General features: G+C 47.4%; 1 protein-coding gene across 2 annotated transcripts; it reads right to left on the bottom strand.

Moving 5' to 3' along the window:
- Positions 1–10,125: 10,125 nt before the first annotated feature.
- LOC127023986 (protein SCO1 homolog, mitochondrial) lies at positions 10,126–22,601 on the bottom strand. Of its 2 annotated transcripts, XR_007767510.1 has the most exons (6): positions 22,508–22,593; positions 21,445–21,642; positions 20,406–20,498; positions 20,177–20,292; positions 15,265–16,019; positions 10,126–10,179 (listed from the first exon to the last, which is right to left on the bottom strand). XR_007767510.1 is itself a non-coding variant. In XM_050908370.1 (5 exons), exons 1-5 carry the CDS (start codon positions 22,536–22,538, stop codon positions 15,891–15,893), a joined length of 567 nt encoding a protein of 188 aa, XP_050764327.1. In that variant the 5' UTR covers positions 22,539–22,601; the 3' UTR covers positions 14,559–15,890. The 2 variants fall into 2 exon arrangements, 1 of the variants encoding a protein (XP_050764327.1); XM_050908370.1 differs by lacking the exon at positions 10,126–10,179 and having other exon boundaries at positions 14,559–16,019; positions 22,508–22,601.
- Positions 22,602–22,815: the final 214 nt, after the last annotated feature.

The raw sequence follows: 22,815 nt of genomic DNA, 5'->3' as shown, positions 1-22,815 counted from the left end.
CTCTGAAAGAGAAAGAGTGGAAGGTCAGATGCCAGCTAAGCTACAGCCTCTCCGAAGGCCCAATACCTCTCACTTACTGACTGCGAGGACCAGCGAAGTAAACTGCAAATACCAGCCCTTCCCTACCCAAGGAATGGCCCAGCAGGGAATCTACAGCAGATTTCCCACCGCAGCGCTACAGCCTTGCGAAGCTCCAAGCACAGGGACCAGCACCTGTGGCAGGAGCCCTCCACTCCTCTGCGGGTCAGTCACAGCATGGCCACGAGCATGGCCAGGGGATCAGGAGCCACCAACAAGGGCTTTCTCCCTGACAGCTTTTATAGGCTCAGCCCCTTCCCTTAGCTCGGCCTCTTGCCTATATTTGGAAGGAAGGGATCGACACTCCTGCCTGCTCAACAATTCATGTTTGTTTTCTGCCATATATAGTATATAAAGAAAGGAGCTGCTCTTTTTTTCCAATTTTAGTAACTCCGCGACCTTACTGTGGTTTGTAGACTCTTTGTTGTGAGAATTTCCTCTACTGGGAACATGCTCTCCTGCCAGCTACGACCACGGCCGGCACTTCACTCCTACCTGCTCTCACCTATACGTCAAAGAAATAATAGTCCAGAAGGGACCTGCCCCACTGCTCCTGCTCACAGGATGCCTGGGCTGAGTTGCACAGTGTCAAAAGAACACAAAGCAGCTACCCGTGGGGTGGAGGGCAAGGCCACGGGAAGAGAAAAAGGAGATGAGGATTCATGTAGGATCAGTTACGGCAATTCTTGTGGCTTCCCACCACTGCATGGGTCAGGGAGGATGGAGGAGAGGCCGTGACTGAAGTATGATGTGACAAACCATGGCAAAATCGAAGCTAATCAGAAAGAACAACACCCAAATCTAGCCAGGGATGGACGTTTCATGAATGCCAAACCCTGAATATGCTACAGAAATTTAGCTTCAAATACTGTTTTGGCTGCCTAGGACATTCACTACCCTTGCTGCCAAAAGGAGCTGCAGAAGCCATGTCACACCGTGCTATCAGGTTCTTAGACACAGCTGATTGCAATTCCCAGGTGAGAAGGATATTGGTAAGGGGACATAGTAGCCACCAAAACGCTGGGCACTAGCCACCTTTGCTCACCAGCTAGGACAGTGCAGCTCTGCTCAATCCAGAGCACTTGTGACCCAGAGCACCACTTCCACGTGAATCCCTGGGGCTGTAGGCTCAGCCATGCCTGGGGAAAGGCAGAGCTGTGTCTGAGGAGAAGCAGGCTGTGCAAGGATACACTGCACCTATGCAACTCTTGCTTCGGCAGCACAGACCGAGGACTGGCAGCAAGGCACGGCCAGCACAGGCTCAGACACCCGCCTCCCTTCCCCTGAGCAGGGCTGCGCCACAGACTTCCAGGACACCACACTGCTAAACCATCATCAAATCCACTTTAGCCTACATGTGTGCCCTGAAAAGCACAGGAAACCAGTGGGAATTAGCATGGAGAAAAATAAAAATGTAGTGAAATTCTCCAGCTCTGCAGGAGAGGTTGGGGGGTCAGGCAGGACCCAGAGCTGAGCTCTCCCATCTCAGGGCAAAGCACCATGACCAGCGCGGAGCACAGCTAGACTTCTGCTGGGTTACTCTCTTTCTGGCCCAACAACCTGTGTTCTTGGTTGCACATTTTCAATGAGATAAAACCCTCACCGACTCTTGCAAAACTCTTGCAAAGCTGACTCATAAACTCTTGCAAAGGGGCTCTTGCAGAAGCGTCATTGTCACTAGTGTTTTGACAAACATGTTCCATGTTGCCCTTTATTTCATTTAAGGTCACTAAAAATGGACACCACAGCCACATATCTCATGAACCATGAATTCCTAGAATCCCCCTAAGCCTGGAGGATGAGGGAAAGCTTTTTTTAGCAAGCATCCCTTGTGATCGGCCCTTTGAACTCAGCACAGTGGATGTACTGAGTGTCTGCAAAAAGCTGAGGCACACCAGACCAACTATCGGTTTGGGGCTTTGTCCTGATACTGAATTGTCAGTGTGATTCAGACAGGGCCTCTCCTGCTGCCAGGCATGCCCAAAAGCAAGAGGGTCGAACCCTACTCCCCACACCCAGCTATAGGATCAGAGCAAAGAGCACACGCAGGCAGCAAGACCCACTCTCCCTCTGTTCTCTTGCCGGTTCAGGTGCTCAGCTGGGAGCAGAGTGCAGAAAACAATTAGCAACAAGCAATGACCCACAGGTAGCCCCTGCTGCCAACTAGTCACAGGCATCTGCCGAGCACTGCACCAACAACATACTGGACTGTTTAAAACCATTTGCACACAGCCATTGTCTCAAATACTCTAAATCAGGGCCATCCACTATATCCACAAGCTGTAGTATCATTTCATGTTCTCCCCAGCCCAGCAAGAGTTAGTAGCTAAAAAAATACACATTAATTACTTTCAAATCTCTAAGTAATTCTGATCTGTGAACTACACAACCAGCTACAACAGCCACTGCTATTGCATGCCCACTATTTGAAAAGGCCCCACTTTTCATTATAACAGTCACACTCTTACTTCTAGCAGTTCTCCATCATTATATGAAAACATTTCTCAAGATAACAGTTGCTATAAAATCTTATCAGAAAGTAGCCTGGAGCAAGGGCTGAGATATAAAAATGTGCCTGTTTGTTACACTGCAAAGCAGGAATGCTGACAGACTCAGTGAGTGCAGATGAATCTGCACATCTAGATTTTTGGGGTTTTTTTCTTTGGTCTCAGGGATATACATTAGATTTTTCTGGCTCAAGAAATAAGTGTACAAACCTTTCTACGTTTAGACTTGTCTGTGCTTTGGAGCTTTTGAACGTTTGACAAGCTGTATGAATAGGGATGACAGAGCTTCAGGCAAATGAAAATCACAAAGTGCAATGATAGATCTAAACCTTAAATCTCTTTTTATAAATGACAATGGGAGTTGAATGAGTGGGACACTGCAGGTCTTTCAACCCAAGCAAGGAAATCCCAAAATTTTAGCAAGCTGAAGAAAGATCACTGCTTTTATTCCATGTGTCTGGAGTTTTCCAGAGAGCAACCGCTTTAGAAATACTCCGTATTTCACTCTGGCAAGGTGGAATTCTTCCCACTCTGCACAGGAGATCACACATGAATGATTTGCCTCCTCTAATGGAAAGAGGCTGAGCCAGACTCAAAGCAGGCTGTGGACATCTGGGTGCCAGCTTCTGGGTACTGGATTTCAGGGTGAAATCCAGACAACAACCCCAGGGGCTTGACATGAAGCTCCCTGCACTGTGCAGGGGATTGTTAAGCACCTCAGAAAGACAATTCACAAACTCTGCTAAAAAAAAGGGGATCTGCTTAGCCTGAGCTGAGTGACGATGCTGAGCACCCAACTCTTCAGCGTCGGCCCCAGAGCCTGTCGCTGCCTTTGGAGGGCTTGAGCGGAGCTGAGCCCCTCTGACCGGGCTGGCTCTGGTCGCTCCCAGCAGGACCAACAGCCAGGAAATGGGAGACCCAAAATCAAACCTTTTCTTAGCCTGGGGATTTTCGGCTGACGTCTCTCACCTTCCCAGAAGAAGTGGAGACAGATGTTAAGAGTCAGTGTCAGAAGCAGAGGCAGCAGAAGGAAACCTGGCTGCAGCCTAGAGGCTCCAGGGCTCAGATGGTGGACATCCTGCTGTCAGTATAATGTCTGGGGTTTGGTCCTATTCCTGTAGAAAGATACTTCTCATTGTACTCCCAGGGCTGGAGGACATCTCAACCATCTCGCCTAAACACCAGGATTGTGCAGGATTAGTCTCCTACCCACAAAGCCATTACCTACAACAGGCCACGCACAAGTGCCACCTCTGCACTTGTGGAGGATCCCACTAGCCCTCAGGAAAACCCAAAGCTGCATGTGCTGGGGCTGAGCGGTGCGAGCAAGGTGAGTGCAAGCCTTGGGCTTGCTGCTGTGAATCCAGGTCATCATGGTCCACCACATCTCAATTTGGGTGCCTGTGGCCCAGGACCGAGGGTTTAGCTGCACACCCGTGTTCACAGCAATGGCCCCCTTTTAATAGACATCTTTTCAAATGTGAAAAAAATGGACTAAAAATATAAACTAAGTTAAGAAATGGTGTGGTGCAAAGGGAGAGATCAGTGGGTGAGGAGGGATGTCTTACCTTCTCACGAGCCTGTATCTAACACAAGGACTCTCAGAAGCCATTGTTGCTGCTGTGAGCTGGCGTGGCACGGAGGCGATGGTGCTGCCAGGAGCCCGGAGGGCGGCTGTCGGACAAGCTTTGAGCTGGTACCTTCCCTCCACTGCTGCAGGGCATCTGGAGCAGCGCAGGCGCAGCCCAACATGAGCAGGTCAGTGTACGCAGCACCAGCAGGGATAGGGCTACGAGGCCTTTCTAAAAACAATCTGGTCTTATGGGGCACTGGAAATGACTCCAGTGAAGGTGAAGGTCTAATTAAAGAGCTTATACATAAATCTGCTGGTTTGTTTCTCAGAAATATAAATTATCTAGAAATGAGCACTCTAAGAAAGGCCTCAGAAGCTAGTGTCACACCCTCTTCTGCACTGCAGCTCTGCATTACAGCTGCTATTTCAAAAGTCCCAGGCACTGAAAACAACTAGAATAAAGTATACAGGTTATATGTGCATCAAATTGCAACTAAGCTAGATTATCACTGCAGCTAAGTGACACAAGGAATGGTGCTCATCATTGCTACATTCCTCCTAATGTTTACCAGCTTCTGGTTTCAATTACTTTCAACTTTCTTGAATATAAAAGGACTGGGCTGACCTTTTCCCTGCCAGATGTCTACGGTGAAAGTTTTCACAAAGAGTTCAGCAAAATACATCCACGATTTCTGGGACCGAGGCTTGGAGCGTGTGTACTGCAGGGAGCTGCAGCGGGCACACCGCACATGCACAGCCGAGAGCAGGCCAGGATCTTTTCAACAAGGGAAAATAGACCCAAAACCAAAACAAAGACTACAGAGTCAGTGCCAATACCAGACCTCCCTGCAAAGCTCTTCTCTCTGATTTGATCCCTAAGATCATCCAACCCAGAGCACCAACCTGGGGCCCAGCACGGGGAACAAATCACCTGCTAATCACCCAGCCCTCCTCCAGAGACCTCACAGTGTCTCCACCATGCTCTGGGGTTGCCCCTCTTTTTCCAGAGACACTTCCCAGGCTGAAGAGTGCCTCTGTGCCTCACTTCACAGACCCAGACTTGGTTGCGAGGGGCAGGTCTCATACCCCTGAGTCAGGGGGACACCCCAGAACAGCTCCCGATGAATGGGGTGGGCAAGGGAACGGTTCCAGGTCTCCTCTGCCCTGCAGCCAGCAGGACCTGGCCAGGCGAGAGGCTCATCAGCGGGCTGAGGCTGAACCCAAGAGTCATGGCTGGTGGTGGGGCATCTGCTGCATCTGTCCCAACAACTGGTGGGAAGACCCAGAAAGGGCTGCAGGGACCACAGCTTGCTGGAGGACCTACAACAGTGCCCCCCCAGGGTGCTGGTTACTGCAACATGCCCCCAGTAGGTATGGAAAATGAGAGGGCCAAATCCCAGCAAATTATACCTCAAGCTCCACAGTTACAACGTGAGGGCTCCCGCGTAACCCTAACCGTGATGAAGAAATGTCTAAGTGTGAGCAGGCCATTTCAGAGGATGTGGGAGCCAAGAGTGTTACGCAGACTGGGCAACATTCATTCCCAATATTTTCTTATAAAAGCAAAGGATGCTTATTTCTTGGCTCGCAGGAGCTGGACAGGGAAAAGCAGCCTTTTTGTTTTGTTGAGGCACTTGTTGAGTGCCTGGATCTCCTTTCTTAGCTCAGAGCTCTGGACTCTTGCTCCTCTGGACTCGGAAGGAGCCCAGGGCCACCCTGCCTCTCCCCTACCCCCACGCAGTCAGAGGCAGTACCAGTAGACTGCTCCTGCAAACGGGCCAACTGCACGTGGGGTTGGGACAAAGGGGCTGCTGCCTCACAACAGGGTACAAGATTTCCCCTTGTGAAGAAGCACTGACACCATCCCACCACAGCCAGGACTGCCACAAGCTCTGCTGCTTGGTGTTTGGGGAGGCATGAAATGATGTCCCAGGAAAAGATGAGATTTAGGGTGAGTCCCAGGCCAACAATACCCTGCTTCAGCTTCTCACAGGCAGAATACAGTGAAACACCTTCCTTTACCACCAAAACCTTCCTAGGGCACTGCAGAAAGGCCCCAGGGCACACATGTAGGTGCACATCTACTTGCAAACAGCCCTGGGGAACAGCAGCTGCAGTTATATCTGTTGCTCCATGCTGCCAACATCATTTGCAGACACAGAGCTGTCCTGAGGTGAAGGTCACAAGGGTGCTATCACAGCGGGCTGCATTGCCTTGCAAGGCTCTCTAGTCCTGGTGTTGCCAGGGAGCTTTTATTACTGCCCTTCATTCAGATAAGGGCACTCATGGCTCAATATACCCCCACAAATTAAAGGTGGATTTACTGGTTGGTGTCTATCTATTTTTGCACAAAGAACTTCGGGAGAACAAGGAGGTTTTGCAAGCTGTAGCTGAGTAAGTTCCCTGGCATGCTGAAGGAACCTACTTTATTAAACTAGTAATACACAGCTTAAAACATGGAATGAGCTGGCTCTTGCACAGAGACAGATGCAGTCATTCCTGCCCAGGTCTCACCAGCACAGATCTCATACTCTCAGGAACATGTGCAACTGATGCAGAGCTGCTAGAGGTCAGGGGCTAGACACTCCACAAGCAGCATAGCTTGCTTTAAAAAAATGAGTTTCTGTTTGAACCAAACCAAACCTTTTAAATTCTCTTCTAGGGGCGAAATAGTTACCTTTTTGCTTTTCTTCTTAGGCCACCAAACCTAAGAGCAATCCAGTAAAACTGACCTGCTTATCAGCTCACATCTAATAGCAAGGACTGTGGCCATTCCCCCATAGCACAGCCCAGAATATCTGCTTCGCTAACTATACACTCACTGCCCCAAGGCTGGGGAGCTCCTGAGCAGCCCCAGCACACACTGTCCTGGAACCACAGCTCCTGGGTCTTCCAGGTGAGCACCCTACACCAGCAGCAAGGACTGGAAAGCCTTGGCTGCAACTAGCAACCTCAGTGCATCATGGCAGGCTGTTCATAGCCCTCTGACTCCTCAGCAGTCCACGCATCGCTTGTTTTACCTCAGTGAAGATACGTACTGATTTGCAGCTAGGTGGTAAAGATCCCAACTCAATGCTCAGCCTTCAGCTCCATCCTGTAGTTCACCAAAGAGCAGGTGAGACCCCTCATTCATCCCACAGTTCTGGCTGCAGGCCGATGGGAGCGCATCTTCATAACGCGGGGTCAGTGCTTGGACCACTCAAGTCTGATGAAGTGAGAAAAGGCTCAGAAAATGTAGATATCTGCAAAGTCATTGGAGAAAGGGAGAAAGAGCTACTGTATCTCAAACCACACGTAGCCTTGACCCAAGATAGGGATGAGGAAGACTTGCTTTCTTCCTCAGGCTGCTAATAGCTAACAAGCAGCAAGGATTAAATGGTTCTGGGTGGCTGCAGGAGGACATTAAGTTTCAGCCAGCTTTCTTCAATGGCCAGGCATCTTTGCCACTGAAGCTCAGTGCCACCAGCTGCAGTTTCTGAAGGACTGCCATGGCAATGGCCTCATTGTACCACAGCTTACAGTGCTTTGCGGTGCTGGCCAACAATGCTGTTCAGTCTATCATTGCCAAAATGCCACCAAGCAGAGCTGGCTGTGGGATTTCTATGAGCACTAAGGAGCCTGAACCCTGAGTGCTTCAGGAGCCTGAGTCTCCATCAGCTGAACCCGTGTGAGCAGCACAACACTGCTCACCGCAGGGGAGGGGGTCAGGGAAAAGCAATAGGGCTGGGAAGAGCCTGGAGGGATGCAGGGAGTGTGACAGCCACAGTGGAGGAGACAGGAGCAGGGTGACAGCCACATGGCCAGGTGTCAGCTCAGGTGCATGCCTCGGTCTTCCATGCACCCCACTGTTGCCCCCAAGCCTGTCCCATCCCTTAGCCTCATGCTAGTGTTTTTTGGTGTCCTCTGCACAATCTGCTCTAGCCTGTACTTAAGCCTGCTGTGCCTGCAGCAACCTCCCTGCTCCTTGCCTGTACCTCCAATACCCGAGAAGAGGGACCTGATACACAAAGGCAGCTTCCAATCAAGGAGCCACTGCAACAAGCACAGAAGAGCTGTCCTGAGCTCTGCAGCCCTCTTCCCTGCCCTCTCTCACTGTCATTGCAGCTTGTCCCTGCGTCAAGCCGGCTGGTTCGTGCTTTGCAGTGGCTCAGGAGTGCTCCTGAGGTTGTCTTTGTCTCAAAGAAGGTGCTGGTACAAATCTGTGCTGAGCGGAGCATGCCTGGTGACTGCTCAGCCAGCAACACAGGAGCACCCCGCAGGCCCCAGGCCCGTAAGCTCCTAGTCAAGAGACTCAGCAACTCCTAGAAGCATAGGGGCCCAGCCAGCACCACCAGGAAGCGTTTGCTGAATATAAATGGTCAAGGAAGATGACTGATATCTGTGGATCTGGAGCCTACCAGCACACTGTACCTTGTTTCCAGACAGCAGAAACGTCTATTTTTCCTCCTTCGTGTGAGTTACTCCATCAGATGGGGTGTTTGTTTGGAGGCAGCAGGTAAATCCAGCGCTGTGGGAAATACCTGCCCTGGAATTGTCCTGGACAGTCCCTCCAGGGCACAGCAGGCTGCTCTGGTTGGGGACAGTCACGAGTGATTAAAGACACTACCATCATTCAGATACACCACGGGACTGCAGCCAAAGCACTGTGTGAACACATATGACCCAGGTAGTCCTCACCGCCCAAGTGCAAGGCACAGGCTGAAGCAGGAGATCCGCTCCAAAAGCATCTGGCCCCATGCTGGGGCACAGCTCCAGCTCAGTACAAGTGGAGAGCGGAGCTGCTCAGCAGCTCCTGGTCAAAACAAGCTTCTCTGAAATGAACGCTGAGGACCAGGCACCAACTGGATCAGGCCAGGGAGCCATGTCCTCTCTGCTGCACTCGCCTGCTCTGGGCACAAGCGAGCTCGTCAGCTGCAGTGCACACAGTTTCAGAGCTGGGGAGCAGATAAATTCCCGTGTCACAGGCCATTTGATCCAGGTTAATTCTCCTTAAGATCAAAACTGGATTTGGACTGAGCCCTTTTGGCTATCATGGCAGGCACACGGAGTGTTTTCACCCTGGCGGTACACATGACAGAGTATGGAAAAATAAAACCTGATTTGGATTTTGCCCTGATGACTGTGGACTGATGCCAGTCTGGCTCCCGCATCCTCTCAAGAGACACCAGCCAAGATAAGGGCTTGCTTTCCTGATAGGTTTCTTTTTTAAGTGCAGAAGAAAAAATTTCAATGAAGAGGGAAAAAACCCACAGAAATGTGTTTGGAGCACATTTTTGGGCACATAAAAGAGAAAGTGACTGGGAACAGTCAGTGTGGATTTACTAAGAGGTAAACCACGACTGACCATCCTGATTGCCTTTTACGATAGAACGACCAGGTCCATGGATGTGGGGAGAGCAGCAGATGCTGCCCAACCTCAGCTCCCAAAACAGTCTGCCACAATATTCTTGTGTCCAAGCTAGGAGTTTATGGTCTGGATGAGTGGGCAACTAGATGGGTAAAGAATCTGGCTGGGCAATAAGACTCAGAGGATAGTTGTTAATGTGTCACAGGCACGGGTCAGTCCTGGGAGTTTTCCTGTTTAACACCTTTATCAATGACCTGGCAGAGGCAACAACACATTTGCTTATAAAGTCTGCAGATGGCAACATAGCGGGGGGAGCAGCTGATACCCTCTATGTCAGAGCTGCCATCCAGAGGGAGCCAGACAAGCTGGAGGGATGGGCTGACGGGAACCTGATGAAGTTCAACAAGGACTAACGCAAAGTCCTGCACCTGGTAAGGAAAATGTCCTTGCAAAAACACATGCTGGGAACTGACTGGTCAGGGGGCAGTTTGCAGAGAAGAATCTGAGGTCAAGATGGTCAGGAGCCTGGAGCCAGCCATCGCATACAACACGAGGAGAGGCTGAGGGAACAGGGCTTGTTCAGCCTGGGAAGGAGAAGGCCTCAGGCGGACCTAACAGCAGCCTTCCAATACCTGTGAGGAGGTTATCAAGAAGATGGAGTCAGGCTCTTCACCCTGGTGCATGGTGAAAGAACAAGAGTTAAAATGCTGGTTGAAATGAGAAGTTCAGACTGGATATAAAGAAAAAGACTTGCTCTAGTGGGAAACATTTTTTTAGCCATCTAGAGAGGTTGTGCAGCCTCCATCCTTGGAGGTTTTCAAGCCCTAGCTGTTTAAAACCTTGAGCAACCTGGTCTGACCCCACAGCTGCCCCTGCTTTGAGCAGGAGGTTGGACTACAGACCTCCTGAGGTTCCATCTGAGTTACTCCATGATCTGGACTGCAAATGCAACATCAGGCTTTGCAGACATTTAAAGTCACGGTCTCTGTACCTCTTCAGTCCCTGGCTCTGCCCATGCTGGTGGTGAGAACATTCCTAAAACGGCCAGCTTCACCCACGTGGCTTAAGCATCGCTCATTAGTTCAGCTCCTCCATGGGCTACGTGCGCAGCACACAAGGAATGCGTTTCCTTCCTTGGGTAGGCAAATGGAGCTGTCCCTCATTCCTCAGACATCTTGCCACTAGTCCCCAGCCTAGGATGGCATCAGCTTTGCAGTCGGTATTATAGATGCCAGCTGCTCTGAAGAGATGCTATTTTCCATCAGTATTTTACCGGGACAAGTAGGCTGGGGCTGGGTGTGGTGTGGGCACACACAGCAATGCTCTGCAGATTAGCTTGTGCCAGGCTTGTACTCTATCGTCCATCTGTCCGCGGGGTACCCAGGGGTCCCCGTTTGCCCGTGATAAATTTGGTTCCCAAGTGAAACTTGTAGTCCAGTAAAGTTTCCACAGGGGAGACCCACCTAGGGAGCCAGGCACCCCGCGGCCCCAGTCCAGCGCTCAGCACAGCCACAAGCAAGGAGTCCTGTCAGCAACTTTCCCCTGCCAGACCTGAGCTCCCTCTTTGTGGGCCGGGCACTGCACTCTGGGCTTCAGGGCTTTTGGGTACAATGAGTACAGGGGGAGTTTGCTCTATTTCTAATACTGAACATCCACTGACAAAGGGTCTCCAAGCCCCTCCAGCATATTCCCTTTCCCCCACTACATATCCACCCCTTGAACAGCTCTGCCTCCTCCTGGTGAGCATTCAGCACAGCCCTTTGTCCTCCTAAACACGCAGGGAACAGAGCTGTGCTCCCTGCTGTCACCAAGGCAGGGCAGTGAAAGCCTAACAGTTGCCTAAACAACAGACTTCAAAAAAAAAAAAAAAACAACACCCAAAAACCCCCCAAAAAACCCACCACAAAACAAAAAAACGAACACTCCCCCACCACACTTCCAGAGAAAGTTTCCCTCCTGGGAAAGGCCAAGGGAAAAGAGTTGGGCAGGGTCAATTTGAGAGGCAGAAAGAAGCAGGACATCAGCTGCTCCCACTGCCAGGAGGCAAGGCACATGCTCAAGTGCCATGAGGTGGCCCATGGGCCAGTCCCTCCATCCTAAATCTTTCTGTGCCCTTCCCACAGGCCCCCCCAGTCTGCCACAAGCTTCCCGTGTCAGTTGGCTCTGCCTTTCAGGCCACATAAAAACAACTTAAAGGACGTAACACTTATGCCAAAACACTTGGGAGAAGACAGAAATCTTACATTTGTCTCTGTAGCAGGAGTCAGCTGCAAATTAGCTTTAGGGAAACAAACGTAGATAGGGTGATCCTTGACATGCAGCAGCCCACAGGCTTTGTACCGAGTTTGCAAAGCCTAGGGACAGAGGCTTGGCAGGCTTGCCTCGTCCAAATTTCTACTGACTTCTACTTTGCTTTAACTTGGCTTAGCTGTAACACCAATTTTTTCTTCTGAGCAGGTGGTTCTGGCTAATTTGTTTTATTTTTACTTATCATTGTTTCATACAACCCTAGTTTTACACAGGTTGTACTCTGTGCAGAATAAGGTATTTGTCACTAACATACTGATGCAATATAAAGAAATACAAGCCTGGTATGACAGAGAGATCTTGAGAAGTACCGACAAAGGATGCTGTGTAGAGAAGTACAGCCATGGGATGATAAGGAATGTGGCAGAGACTTGACCCTGGAGACTCCACAGCCACAAACAACTCACGAGTGGTCAAATAAAGAAATACAGACCTGAAGGTGTCACCCATGAAAACCAGTTTTGTCCAGAGATCAAGTATCCAATGTATGTAATGCATGAGGGATGTAACGTGGAGTCACACAATGGAAAAAAGGGAGCATCTTGTGGTATGACTGACTTCATTACAGAGCCAGTTTTTGTTGCACAGATATGAGAGGTGTGCAGTAGGTGTTAAACAGCAATTTACCGTTATCCAGCAATCCTACAGGAACAGGAGTCAATTTTTCACTATTTCTTTCCTGCTGCCAGTAACAACTGACCAGAATCTACTGAAGATCACTGTGCCGAGCAACGCGTCTGCCTAGCCCCTCTCATAACATTTTTGCACGAGCGTCTCCTTTACACCAGTTAAATCCACTCCCTTTAAACCACCTCCTGCTGCAGAGCGTGCACATGCCCCTTCTATGTTTCCATTATATGCAAAACACCACCGACACAATGATTTAGGGAAGACTCAAGGAAACTGTCACGCTTTTCACACATGCTTCCCTGTGAAAAATGGAGGGGCAATAAGAGACCCCAAACACAAAGGGAGGTGTCAGTCCCAGGAGGCTGCACACCAGCATGGCAGGAAGAAACCCCTCATGGCACGATACACAATCCTGGCATTTCGGTGACTGCTGCTGACGGAGATCCCCCACACCACCAGAAGAGATGGGTCCCCAGGCCAAGCCCTGTTCCTGGCAGAGGCTACCACATACATCAAATTCGAACCACTCCTCTACTTAGCGGCCAGTTAAGTAAAATAGGTTTTAAATAAATACACCCTCTCTCTCCCTTACCCCCACGATCAACCTGCTGCATTTTTAGCTTTGAAATATTGTCTCTTTCCCGTTCCTTTTGGAAGACAGATATGGCTGAAAAACGTGTACTAAGAGTCTTTTCAGTCCCTAAAGATTCAAATTACAGTAATAAAATTCATCTTTTCTCCACAGGGTATCTTAAGCACCTGGGAGTAATCAAGAGAAGCACAAATAGACTTTAAAGAGGCAAACAAAGTATCCTCCCGGATCAGCTGCTCCATTTCTTAGTCACATTCCCACCAGGCCCTCTACATCAGTATTTTCAAGAAACACAGAACAGAGAGGAATGGACTCTTTAATACAGAAGCAGCGAGACAGGCAGGACAATTCCCCCACCCACCCCTGCCCCCAACGAAAATATCCAGATTATTTCTCACTTGTTCAAAAAGGAAAAAAAGTGTTTCCCCAATGCAAGTAAGGTAAATAAGAACTTGGGGACTTACAGCACATGAGAGGGCATTAGAAAAAGCTGCACAGGCCTGCACTTCTAAACATCATCTCCACTAGCAGTACTCACTGCTAGTTTCTGTTCGTTACCAGTTAATATACATTTGCCCACTACAGATTGACCTTATTGAATGGCCAGAGTGTTGGGCCACTGAGACCCATAAGGAGGTGGTATTTCGATGTTGCTTTTATCACAAGAGCAGATAAATATAATTTACCACCTTCTATATCCTAATGCACTGTATTGTACAAGTCATCCTCAAAACAACTGCATCAGAAGTTCAAAAAGGAGGTGATTTTCCCTGGTAAAGGTCACGATATAAAAACGGAAACAGACACGCACTCATCTGGAGCAGGGAGGCTCAGAGCACTGAGTAAGTACAGTCTCAACAAGACAAATTTCACAGAAACACAGAAGTGCTCATTGGAAGGGAGCTCCAGAGGTCTCCAGTCCAACTTCCCACAGGACTACCACCAGCAGGTCCAGCCATGGCCTGTCTTGTTTCAAAACGAACTGGTGCACAGCCACCCGGACAAAGAACTGCAGAACTAGTAGGTGCCAAAAGTCAGCTCTGTAAAGTTTTGAAAATAAATTACCTCCAGGACTGTGGGGAAAAATAAAAGGCAAGGAAAGGCTCTTCAGAAACAATGCTGACACTTGCAACCGCTCCATGAAAATAAAATCATTATTGCCAAGGTGCGACTTATCACAGACACTAATACTATTGATAACACCTTGGATTTGACACAGCCTCTAATTGACAGAAGACTTAAAGTGTGAAATTTCCTTTGGAAGCCACTCCTATTGCCTACTGCAATCAAGCCAGCCAGCACACAGAGGAAAAAAAACTAACTTCCTTTTCAGCTGTTGAGTTTAATTCTACTAAGACAGTTTTTAAAACTCCCACTGTAAACTGATACAGAAAAATTATTGCTGATCCTTTAAAACAGAGAAAAATCCCTTCTTTAAAATACCTAGTATTGGGGGGGGGGGGGGGGGGCAAGTATCTTGGAACTTCAGGAATCTTCCTTCCTTGACAGAGCTTTATCAGAAGAGTGCAGTCTTAGACATACTCTATCACAGTAACCTTCCCGATACCCTCAGGAGGTCACCATAGCGTAGGGCAGCTGATGTGGACCTACACTACTTCATCATGTTTTATAACTGTTCTGGAACAGTTTAAGTTTACTGTTTTTCAGGATTTTGGAAAGATGGAAATCTACCATAGACATTGCCCCGTCCCTCAGACAGGAACATTCTCTTCCAACCCCCAAACTCAGAACAATGCCAGTGCTACCAGTAGGAACACTTGTGTTCCGTTTGAAACACTCTGGGACTTGCACCAAGAACTCTTCTGTTTTGTCTCCTGTGGGCCATTCTCTGGGGTTCAGCTACCTTAAAAAAGCACATTCAGCTTATGGTTTGCACTACTATAGATAAACACTACTTTCTAAAAAGAGATAAAACAGAGCAAGAATATGAAGCTTGACCAGCGTGAAGTTCTGATGATATTCTAGTCAAACCTAACTAAGGAAAAAAAATATATATTGCTTATATAAAGCAATCTTTATTTTCAAATGCTGCACTGCATAAAATTTATCTGATTGACAGCCCTCTGCATGGACACAGACCCCCTTCATCCTCCCCACTTCACTATTCAGCATAGCACAACCAGGCCAACTATGCATAAAATCATTTAGACCAGAAGAAAAATCTATTTACAACCCATTACTCATTTCTTTATAAGTTAACAGTGTTCACCTGGAAAAATCACCAAGAAAAAAACATTTCATTTCTGCATTCAAATGAAGAAGAGATCAGGCACACTACAGGGCTGGTCCCATGCGTGGAAGCTGCTGATGCTTTCAGTGCTCTTCACCTTCTTAACCTTGATAAAGAAGTACTCTTAAGGCTCTCCTGCTTATAATATTGTAACTGCCTCTTCCAGAAGGCAAAACAGTGCAGAAAAAAAGAGGGCAGGGGTCCTCTAAGAATGCCATGGCCCACATGGCTTTTCATCAAATAATCATCCCCCTGCAGTGACCGTCCTTCACTGATGTCTTGCCAAGAGATAGCAATTACCAGTGATACACACGTTCTTCCCAAATGAAAAGTTTTTTCCTTTCTTTGCTCCCACCACTGTTTCTGAGAAGTCCCAAATTTCATTCTGTAGCCTACATCTTGCTGCAAATAATATCCATGGGGAAGGCTCTATAGAGATTTTTGATAATGGTATTTTGCAGAAGTCTGGTTGCCTTTCTTATTTGGAAGAAAGGAGGCATGTGGTGACAGGATGTTACACTTGCATGCTTCTGCTTTAACTCCAATGCCCAATTACAGCCAAACCTACAGGTGATGTTCACATCAATCTTTGAAGACCTTGTGTTTTAGGATCTGTATTTTCTCATGTGTGCAGCAATAGAAGCAGAAATCTCAGTGCTCCTCTTATTCTGGCCATAATAGTCCACGAAGTCACCATCTGGCCCGAGGAGGTACATTATTATTGTGTGATCCACCTGCAAGAGAGCACATCGTGGCTTGGTAAAAAAGATCATAGAATCATAGAATACCAGGTTGGAAGGGACCTCAAGGATCATCTGGTCCAACCTTTCTTGGCAAAAGCACAGTCTAGACAAGATGGCCCAGCACCCTGTCCAGCCAAATCTTACAAGTGTCCAATGTTGGGGAATCCACCACTTCCCTGGGGAGATTATTCCAATGGCTGATTGTTCTCATTTTCAAAAATTTTCCTCTTGTGTCCAATCGGAATATCCCTAGGAGTAACTTATGCGCATTAACCCTCCTCTTTTCCATGTGACTCCTTGTAAAAAGGGACTCTCCATCTTCTTTGTAGCCACCCTTTAAATACTGGAACATCCTGCTCATCTCTCAAAGTCAGCAGCAACAGCGTCCCGTTAAGCCTTTGGTTAAGCTGTCTGACAAGACTTCTCACCAAGAAGCTAAAGCAAGATAAGGAAAACCTCAGCATCACCTCGGCGACCTCTTCTTATTTTACCCAAGAAAATAAATAGAGAAAACTAGTTGCATACTCAGAATGTGTGAAGGAATACTTTAAGCAGACAAGTCTTCCCTAAGCTGCTGGCACCATTCCTGCAGCACAGACGAGGCTGGGGCAAACCTGCAGGCTAACGGTCTTTCCCCCTCATTTTTCCCAGTCTCCCTCTACTTCTCATGATGCTCCATGACCCCCAGAAGGTATCCAAGCTCCTGCTGTTAATATGATGTAAATCCAATATAAACAGAGGTATTTCATTAAATCAAGCTCACTGTCAGTGCAAACAATGGGACCAAGAGCATCGCTGGGATACAGGAGCTGCAGATAGAGGAGCTGGCGGAGAGAGAAATACGTGTGCTGGGAGAGGGCTCCCTCTGCTGTCCGAATTGAAATAACCTTAAAAAAATGTTCAAAGTAACAATTGAACGTTTGAGGTATTCCAATTTGATTTATATAAAAATTAACTCCACTGTAAATTTATTTAAAATGCCACTGCAAGTACTGTATGCATCTAACTGTGACAACATCTTTATGAGCAAAGACACAATACTGAAAATGGAGGGCATGAATCTGTGATTGCTCAAGTGAGTACATCATCTCACTGCCACTGGAGAAAAAGAACTGAAATGTACTTATGCACTGAGAGTAAAACTGTGTTTGAAATTAAGAAATCACATAAACATTTCCAGTACTGCAAGCCAAAAGGATGCATTAAACTTAATGGCATTTCTGTCATTGAAAGAATGTTTCTCAAAATTTTATTGAAGCAGGTTTAATGCAAATATTTTACTCTAGTTTCAAATTTTCAAGATAAGATCACAAAATCAAGTTGTAAGAGACAATTTTTTTTTTAAGGAATCTGAACCACAATTTAGATGCTTCAAGTGGAAACTAGCGGGGGGTGGGGGGTGGGGGGGAATCAGGCAGCCTGCTCAGAGCATTTTAACTCCCCGGCCTATGGAAGATTAAATACAGTCAGGACGGAGTGCAGTTTGTGTGCAAAAGACCACTGTTTTTCAAGCTGTGCCTAAAGCCTGCACTGTTCCCACTGTATGCACATAAGACTATCATTTGAGTTTCAATGCAATCTTGTAAACCACAGAATAAAACAAGTAAATTGGATATTCTGGTTTTGAGAATTATAAAATTGAGATTATTAAATAGGAACTAGTAATATTCAAGTAATACTTGAAAAATTGAAACAGATGTTTAGAAATTGTAATTTCTAAATGCTCATCTCAATGCTCTTTTCAAGTCAAAACAAGCAGCAAAGTTGAATTGGCTGTAGTGGACCTCTTCCTCTTCCCCACCTCCCAGCAGCCTGCAGAGGAAACAGAACCCGCTCCTGCACAAACATCAGTCTTAATCACCAACTGGCACGACAGGTCCATGCAAGACATAATGAGGAAAAAAAACCTTACTGGAAGAACTGACAGAGTAATAATTACCTGGGTAAGTCTCAGGTAGGCATAAAACCAGCCTCACACTCTCCCTCCCAGGTCTGCTGTTGCTGCTATCCTCTTTCCATTTTGTTTCAGAGACCTGTGTCCTCTGGCCCTCCTGCCCTGAACGGATAGAACTCACTGCCTCTCAAAACCAAGAGCCTACGACAAATCCTGAAGAGATGCAGGTATACTCTTCCTCCTTGGCACCACATCTGGGGCTCCCAGACTGCTCTCCTACTCCCAATTCAATGGCCTTTCTTCCTTGCTGCCCTTCCCTTCTCTCAGACTCACAACCCTAGCACAGACCAGCGGTATTTTCCCTGGATCCTGAATCCCTTCTCCTACTTCATTACATCTGTAGTCACATTCTCTAGTTCGGTTTCACCCTCCAGCCTCCCTTGAAGCTGTTGTCATCTATAGAGTTATTTTCCTTGGCCGAACCCCTGTACTTTCCCTCATGGCCATGACAGAATCCAGGCTTGGTTTGCTAGAATCCACGTGTGGTTTACTTCATAAGGAGCAGCACTCCTTCAGCTTTTCTGGCCCCTTTCCCTCATCTCTCCTCAGCTTCAGTTCACCCATTTAGTCTCAGATTCTACTGATTTTTTTCCCTCTCCTGAGCAGGCATCCTTTGCCAATCCTGTTCCTATAACCTATTCTTGCATTTCCACCAGCCCCCTTTTATAAATCAAATCAGATTAAAATCATAAGCAGTATCTTTAGATTGATTTCAGATTGATGCTAGATATTGATTTAAATTGGTGTTGAAAATCTCCAGCAAGCTTCTCTCCTCCATTCAAATATAGTATCTTAGACACAGACTTCTGTAGCTGAGTTGCCACTTTAAGTGAAAACAAGTTCTTGATCTCCCACTTCACACCCCTTTTAGTAATGTACAGCAGTGCACATCACCAGTGTCATTCCATCTTCTCTTTACTAAGATCATGTGCTGCTCTTGCTGTTTCTTTCTATGCACCACTTCTTTGTTCCACCAATCTTTTTGTCCACATGGATAATTTATTTGCTGCAGTCAGGTGGTTTTAAAAAAAACAGATTAAGAATAGAAAATACTGGATTAGATCAAAACCAATCTGCCACAGCATCCTACCTCAAACAGTGGCCAACAATGGTTGCTTAAAAGAAGAGTATAAAACTAGCACCAAAAATATACTATCCTCCTCTTTTACCTCCCAGTTTCTAAACATTTGTAGCTCACAGGCTTCCTGAACTAGGCAAGATTTCTGTGCATGTCATAATCCTCAACAGATTGTTTTTTCCAGAGACTAACAAGTCTCCCTGTGGACTCCCATAAACTCCTACCATTCGCATCTGTAGTGAGGGATTCCACTTCTCATGTGCCCACTACAACAAGAACCATCACCTTTCCTTTTGGACCTGTTTTTAGTTTTCTCTGATGCCCTTAGCTCTTGTAATGAAGAAAAAAAATGAAGATCATATAACATGTATCCTCATTTGTCCTGTCACTTGTACCTACTTTACTCTTCCAGTCTGCTCAGGATGTGCTAAGTCAGGAAGGCCTTGGCAGCAGCTCTGAGCCCTATAACCAGTCCTATTCACTTCCAGAGAGTAAGATTTTGACTACCCAGTTTAGCCTCACTTAAACCTCAGTTTCCCCCTTCACACTATTACTCTACGTATTTTATTCCCACTTAATTTAGCATTAACATGCTCTCTCTTCCAGGTCATTTGACACGGGAGGAAGATCCCCACAGTATCTGCAGGCAGACTTTGCATCATCCAAGTCTCTCGCCAGAAAGACCCTGCTCCTTGGTGTCAGTTTAGCAGGGAATGAGTTGTTACTCACTTTTTACCTCTCATTTCTCCCTCTTTCTATTGCCTTAATTTCCCGGTTCCATTTCCACTTCGGAGCACATAAAAAACCAGCCAGACAAAAACATTACACAACAGAAAAAAGTCCATATTACTGCCAGGCTTGCTAGCTCATATGCTATTCTGTATGCAGGCCTGGGATTATACATTTTTAGAACATGTTTCAGCAAGGTTCTGAGCTTGTAAGGGGGCACCTTGATTCTGACTGACACCTCTAAAACACAGCTTAACACTTCAGTGCAACAGGGCTCCGTCATGTAGGACTTCAGCACAGATTGCAACAGCTGCCTTCTGATTTTAAAATCTATATGCTGCTCTTATCCAAAGCCTTTCATTAGGCAAAGGCCCTACATTTACTTACTATGTAATCATTGTCTTCATCTTTGGGACCTTCGCTGTAATACACACGGTAAGCTTTGGCCACTTGGTCAATCTGTGCCTTGGTACCAGTTAATCCGATCAGCTTCGGAGAAAACTCTAGATAGAAAGAAGACATTTAGATATTTTAGTGAAAAGAATCCCATCAAGAGCCTCCTTTGCAGTGCTCTATATTACATGCCATAAGACATCGAGGAAGAAAACAGTAATACCTTTAACATATCTGGCAATGGCTTCTTCGTTGTCCCTCTCAGGATCAATGGTGATGAAGAGTGGGGTCAGATTAGGCAGAGATGGAATTCTATCTGTGACATTAAAAATTATTATTTTTCTTAGAAAACTAAAAATGATTTCTCACCTCCCTTCAAACAAGCTGACACCCAAGCTACCGTAACATCAATCCAAGCCCACCCTAAGTGACAAAAAAAGGCCATTTTCTGCAGCTTAATTTATGTAATTTGTGAATGAAGCAAATGCCGTGAAATCCAACGCTCTGTGCTTGTGCTGGGTGCAGCTACACTTCCAGCCTCTCAGCTAGAGACTCTGCCCTGCTTAGGAGAGATGACAAATTCGTTCTGATGCAGAAAATGCCATGGCATGATGCACGTATCAAAGCACAATGGTTGATACAATGCGAGCATGCCTGTGATGGTGGAGTGGGAGGATAGGTGAAGACACAATTCAGGCTCTTTCTTTCATGCTTCCAGCCATAGCCTTCACTATATTTTCTTCACTTTAGTCCGCCCTCCCACTTGCTTGGTTACTATTATCCCTGCTCTGTAACTCTTCAGGGCCTGCAGGCTGAGAAAACCACCTCTATCACACAGCCTTCCCCCAGCCTCCATTCCACAGCACAGTCATCTCAGAAGAGACTGTTGTCAGAATGAGACTCTCAAAAGAGATTTGTTGTCAGAATTAATAAAATAGAGGGAAAAAACCCTAATACACTCCCCAACCACTTCTTGGCAAAAATACAATGCAATGGCACCGTTCCCTGTAACCTGCCACCATCACGTTTTATTACCAAGAAGTCCCCTGTTGCGGAAAGATCAGTGCTGTCATGCTCCAAATATCAGATCCTAGTGATAGGCAGATTGGTGTATGTATCACTTAGCAATTAATTCAACTACTGAATAGTAGTCAACAGCATTTTTTAAAAGAGATGATCAGTTATTACCATTTGCGATATTTTACCACAATAAACCCGGACCTCCCATAAAAAGGACAACTACGCGAACCACATTACCATACCAATTTCATCTACCACTTCAATCATTTTCTCCAGTTCATCAGGACAGATGTCAGGGCAGTGTGTGAAGCCAAAGTAGATCAGCACCCACTGGCCGACATAGTCCTTGCTGGTCTTGGGCTGTCCCTCATGGCTGACGAGTGAGAAGGGCCCTCCTAGCAGCGGTTTCCCAATGCCCCGGTTTCGTTCCTTCTCCAGCTCTACAAAACACAAGAGGGGATCAAACATATCCATGCCACAATCCACGCTGCTTCCCAGACAAGCCTCAGAAGCCGTCGAGAGTCAGGCAACCTTGCAGGGTCACAGCCCAGGGCACTGAAACGTCAAGATCTACCAACACCCATCATGCAGAAGCCCAATGTGGACAAGACTTCCAAAAAGTATTCCATTTGGGGCAAAATCAAATATATCACTAAACTCCTTTGAAACATAATAATGATCTCCTTCATTGTCATCTGATTGTATTTTTATTAAAAAAAAAAAAGAAAGAAAAAAAGGAGAAAGACAGATACCTGGCTTGGTGTGAAACAGAAAAATTAGCATCCTTTGCAAACTGAACATATCCCGAAAGCTGTAATAGCTCTGATTTTCAACATTAAGAACATGAAAATGAAATGCGTGGGCAGTTACTGCAGGACAGGGAAACGCACGCATACACTACAGAGAGGGAAACCAACGTGCACAGAAAACCCCACCTCTGTGTCTGTGCTGCATCAACTGGCAGCAGTGTGCATAATCAAACGCAACTATTCCAACAGCAAAAGCATATTTAAGAATTTAAAAACGCTTAACCTTGAAGTTTTTTTGAATTTTTGAAAATTGTCTGTGGCACTTATATACACACAGGCACGAAGTGGCACTGTGCGAAGCATGACGTGATTCAGCGGGATGCCGAAGTGGGTAAAATACATCTGAAAACAAAAAATGCATCATCTGAATACAAAACACGACGCTCCTGCTGCTTCTCCCGCCCGGCCACACGCTGGCAGCCCAGGCCGGCTCCCGCCGGGGCAGCGCGGCCTCCCCCGAGGCGGGGAGGGTCCGGTCCCTCCCGCCCGCACTCACCCTCCTCCTTCCGCCGCTTCACCTTCTTCATGGCGGCCAGCAGCCCCCCGCACAGCACGAAGGTGGCCGCCAGCGACCGCCACGACACCAGCTGCTGAGGAGAAGCTGTTTAGTGACCGAAAAGGAGGGGGGACGGCGCGGCCCGTCCCGCCGCCCCGGGCTCCCCCGCTGAGGAGGTACGCGCCTCCTTCGCTCCCTCCCTCCCTCCCTCCCTCACTCACCCTCCTCTGCGCGCCCGGCCGCGGGCCGCTGCCCGGCGGCAGGCGGGACAGCGGGCGGCTGCCGGGCGCGGGCAGCGCCGCCCGACC

The sequence above is a fragment of the Gymnogyps californianus genome, chromosome 19 (assembly GCF_018139145.2).
Source record: "Gymnogyps californianus isolate 813 chromosome 19, ASM1813914v2, whole genome shotgun sequence".
Taxonomy (NCBI): domain Eukaryota; kingdom Metazoa; phylum Chordata; class Aves; order Accipitriformes; family Cathartidae; genus Gymnogyps; species Gymnogyps californianus.
Note: the sequence above shows the minus strand (reverse complement) of the source record. Positions and strands in the feature narration are given on the sequence as shown.

Coding starts and splice junctions, on each gene's coding strand:
- LOC127023986 (XM_050908370.1), bottom strand. CDS start 22,538: ATGAAGAAGGTGAAGCGGCGGAAGGAGGAGG. Junction 21,643..22,507: donor GAAGCGGCGGAAGGAGGAGG/GTGAGTGCGGGC, acceptor TGTGTTTTGTAG/AGCTGGAGAAGGAACGAAAC. Junction 16,020..20,176: donor ATGAAGACAATGATTACATA/GTAAGTAAATGT, acceptor GCTCTCTTGCAG/GTGGATCACACAATAATAAT.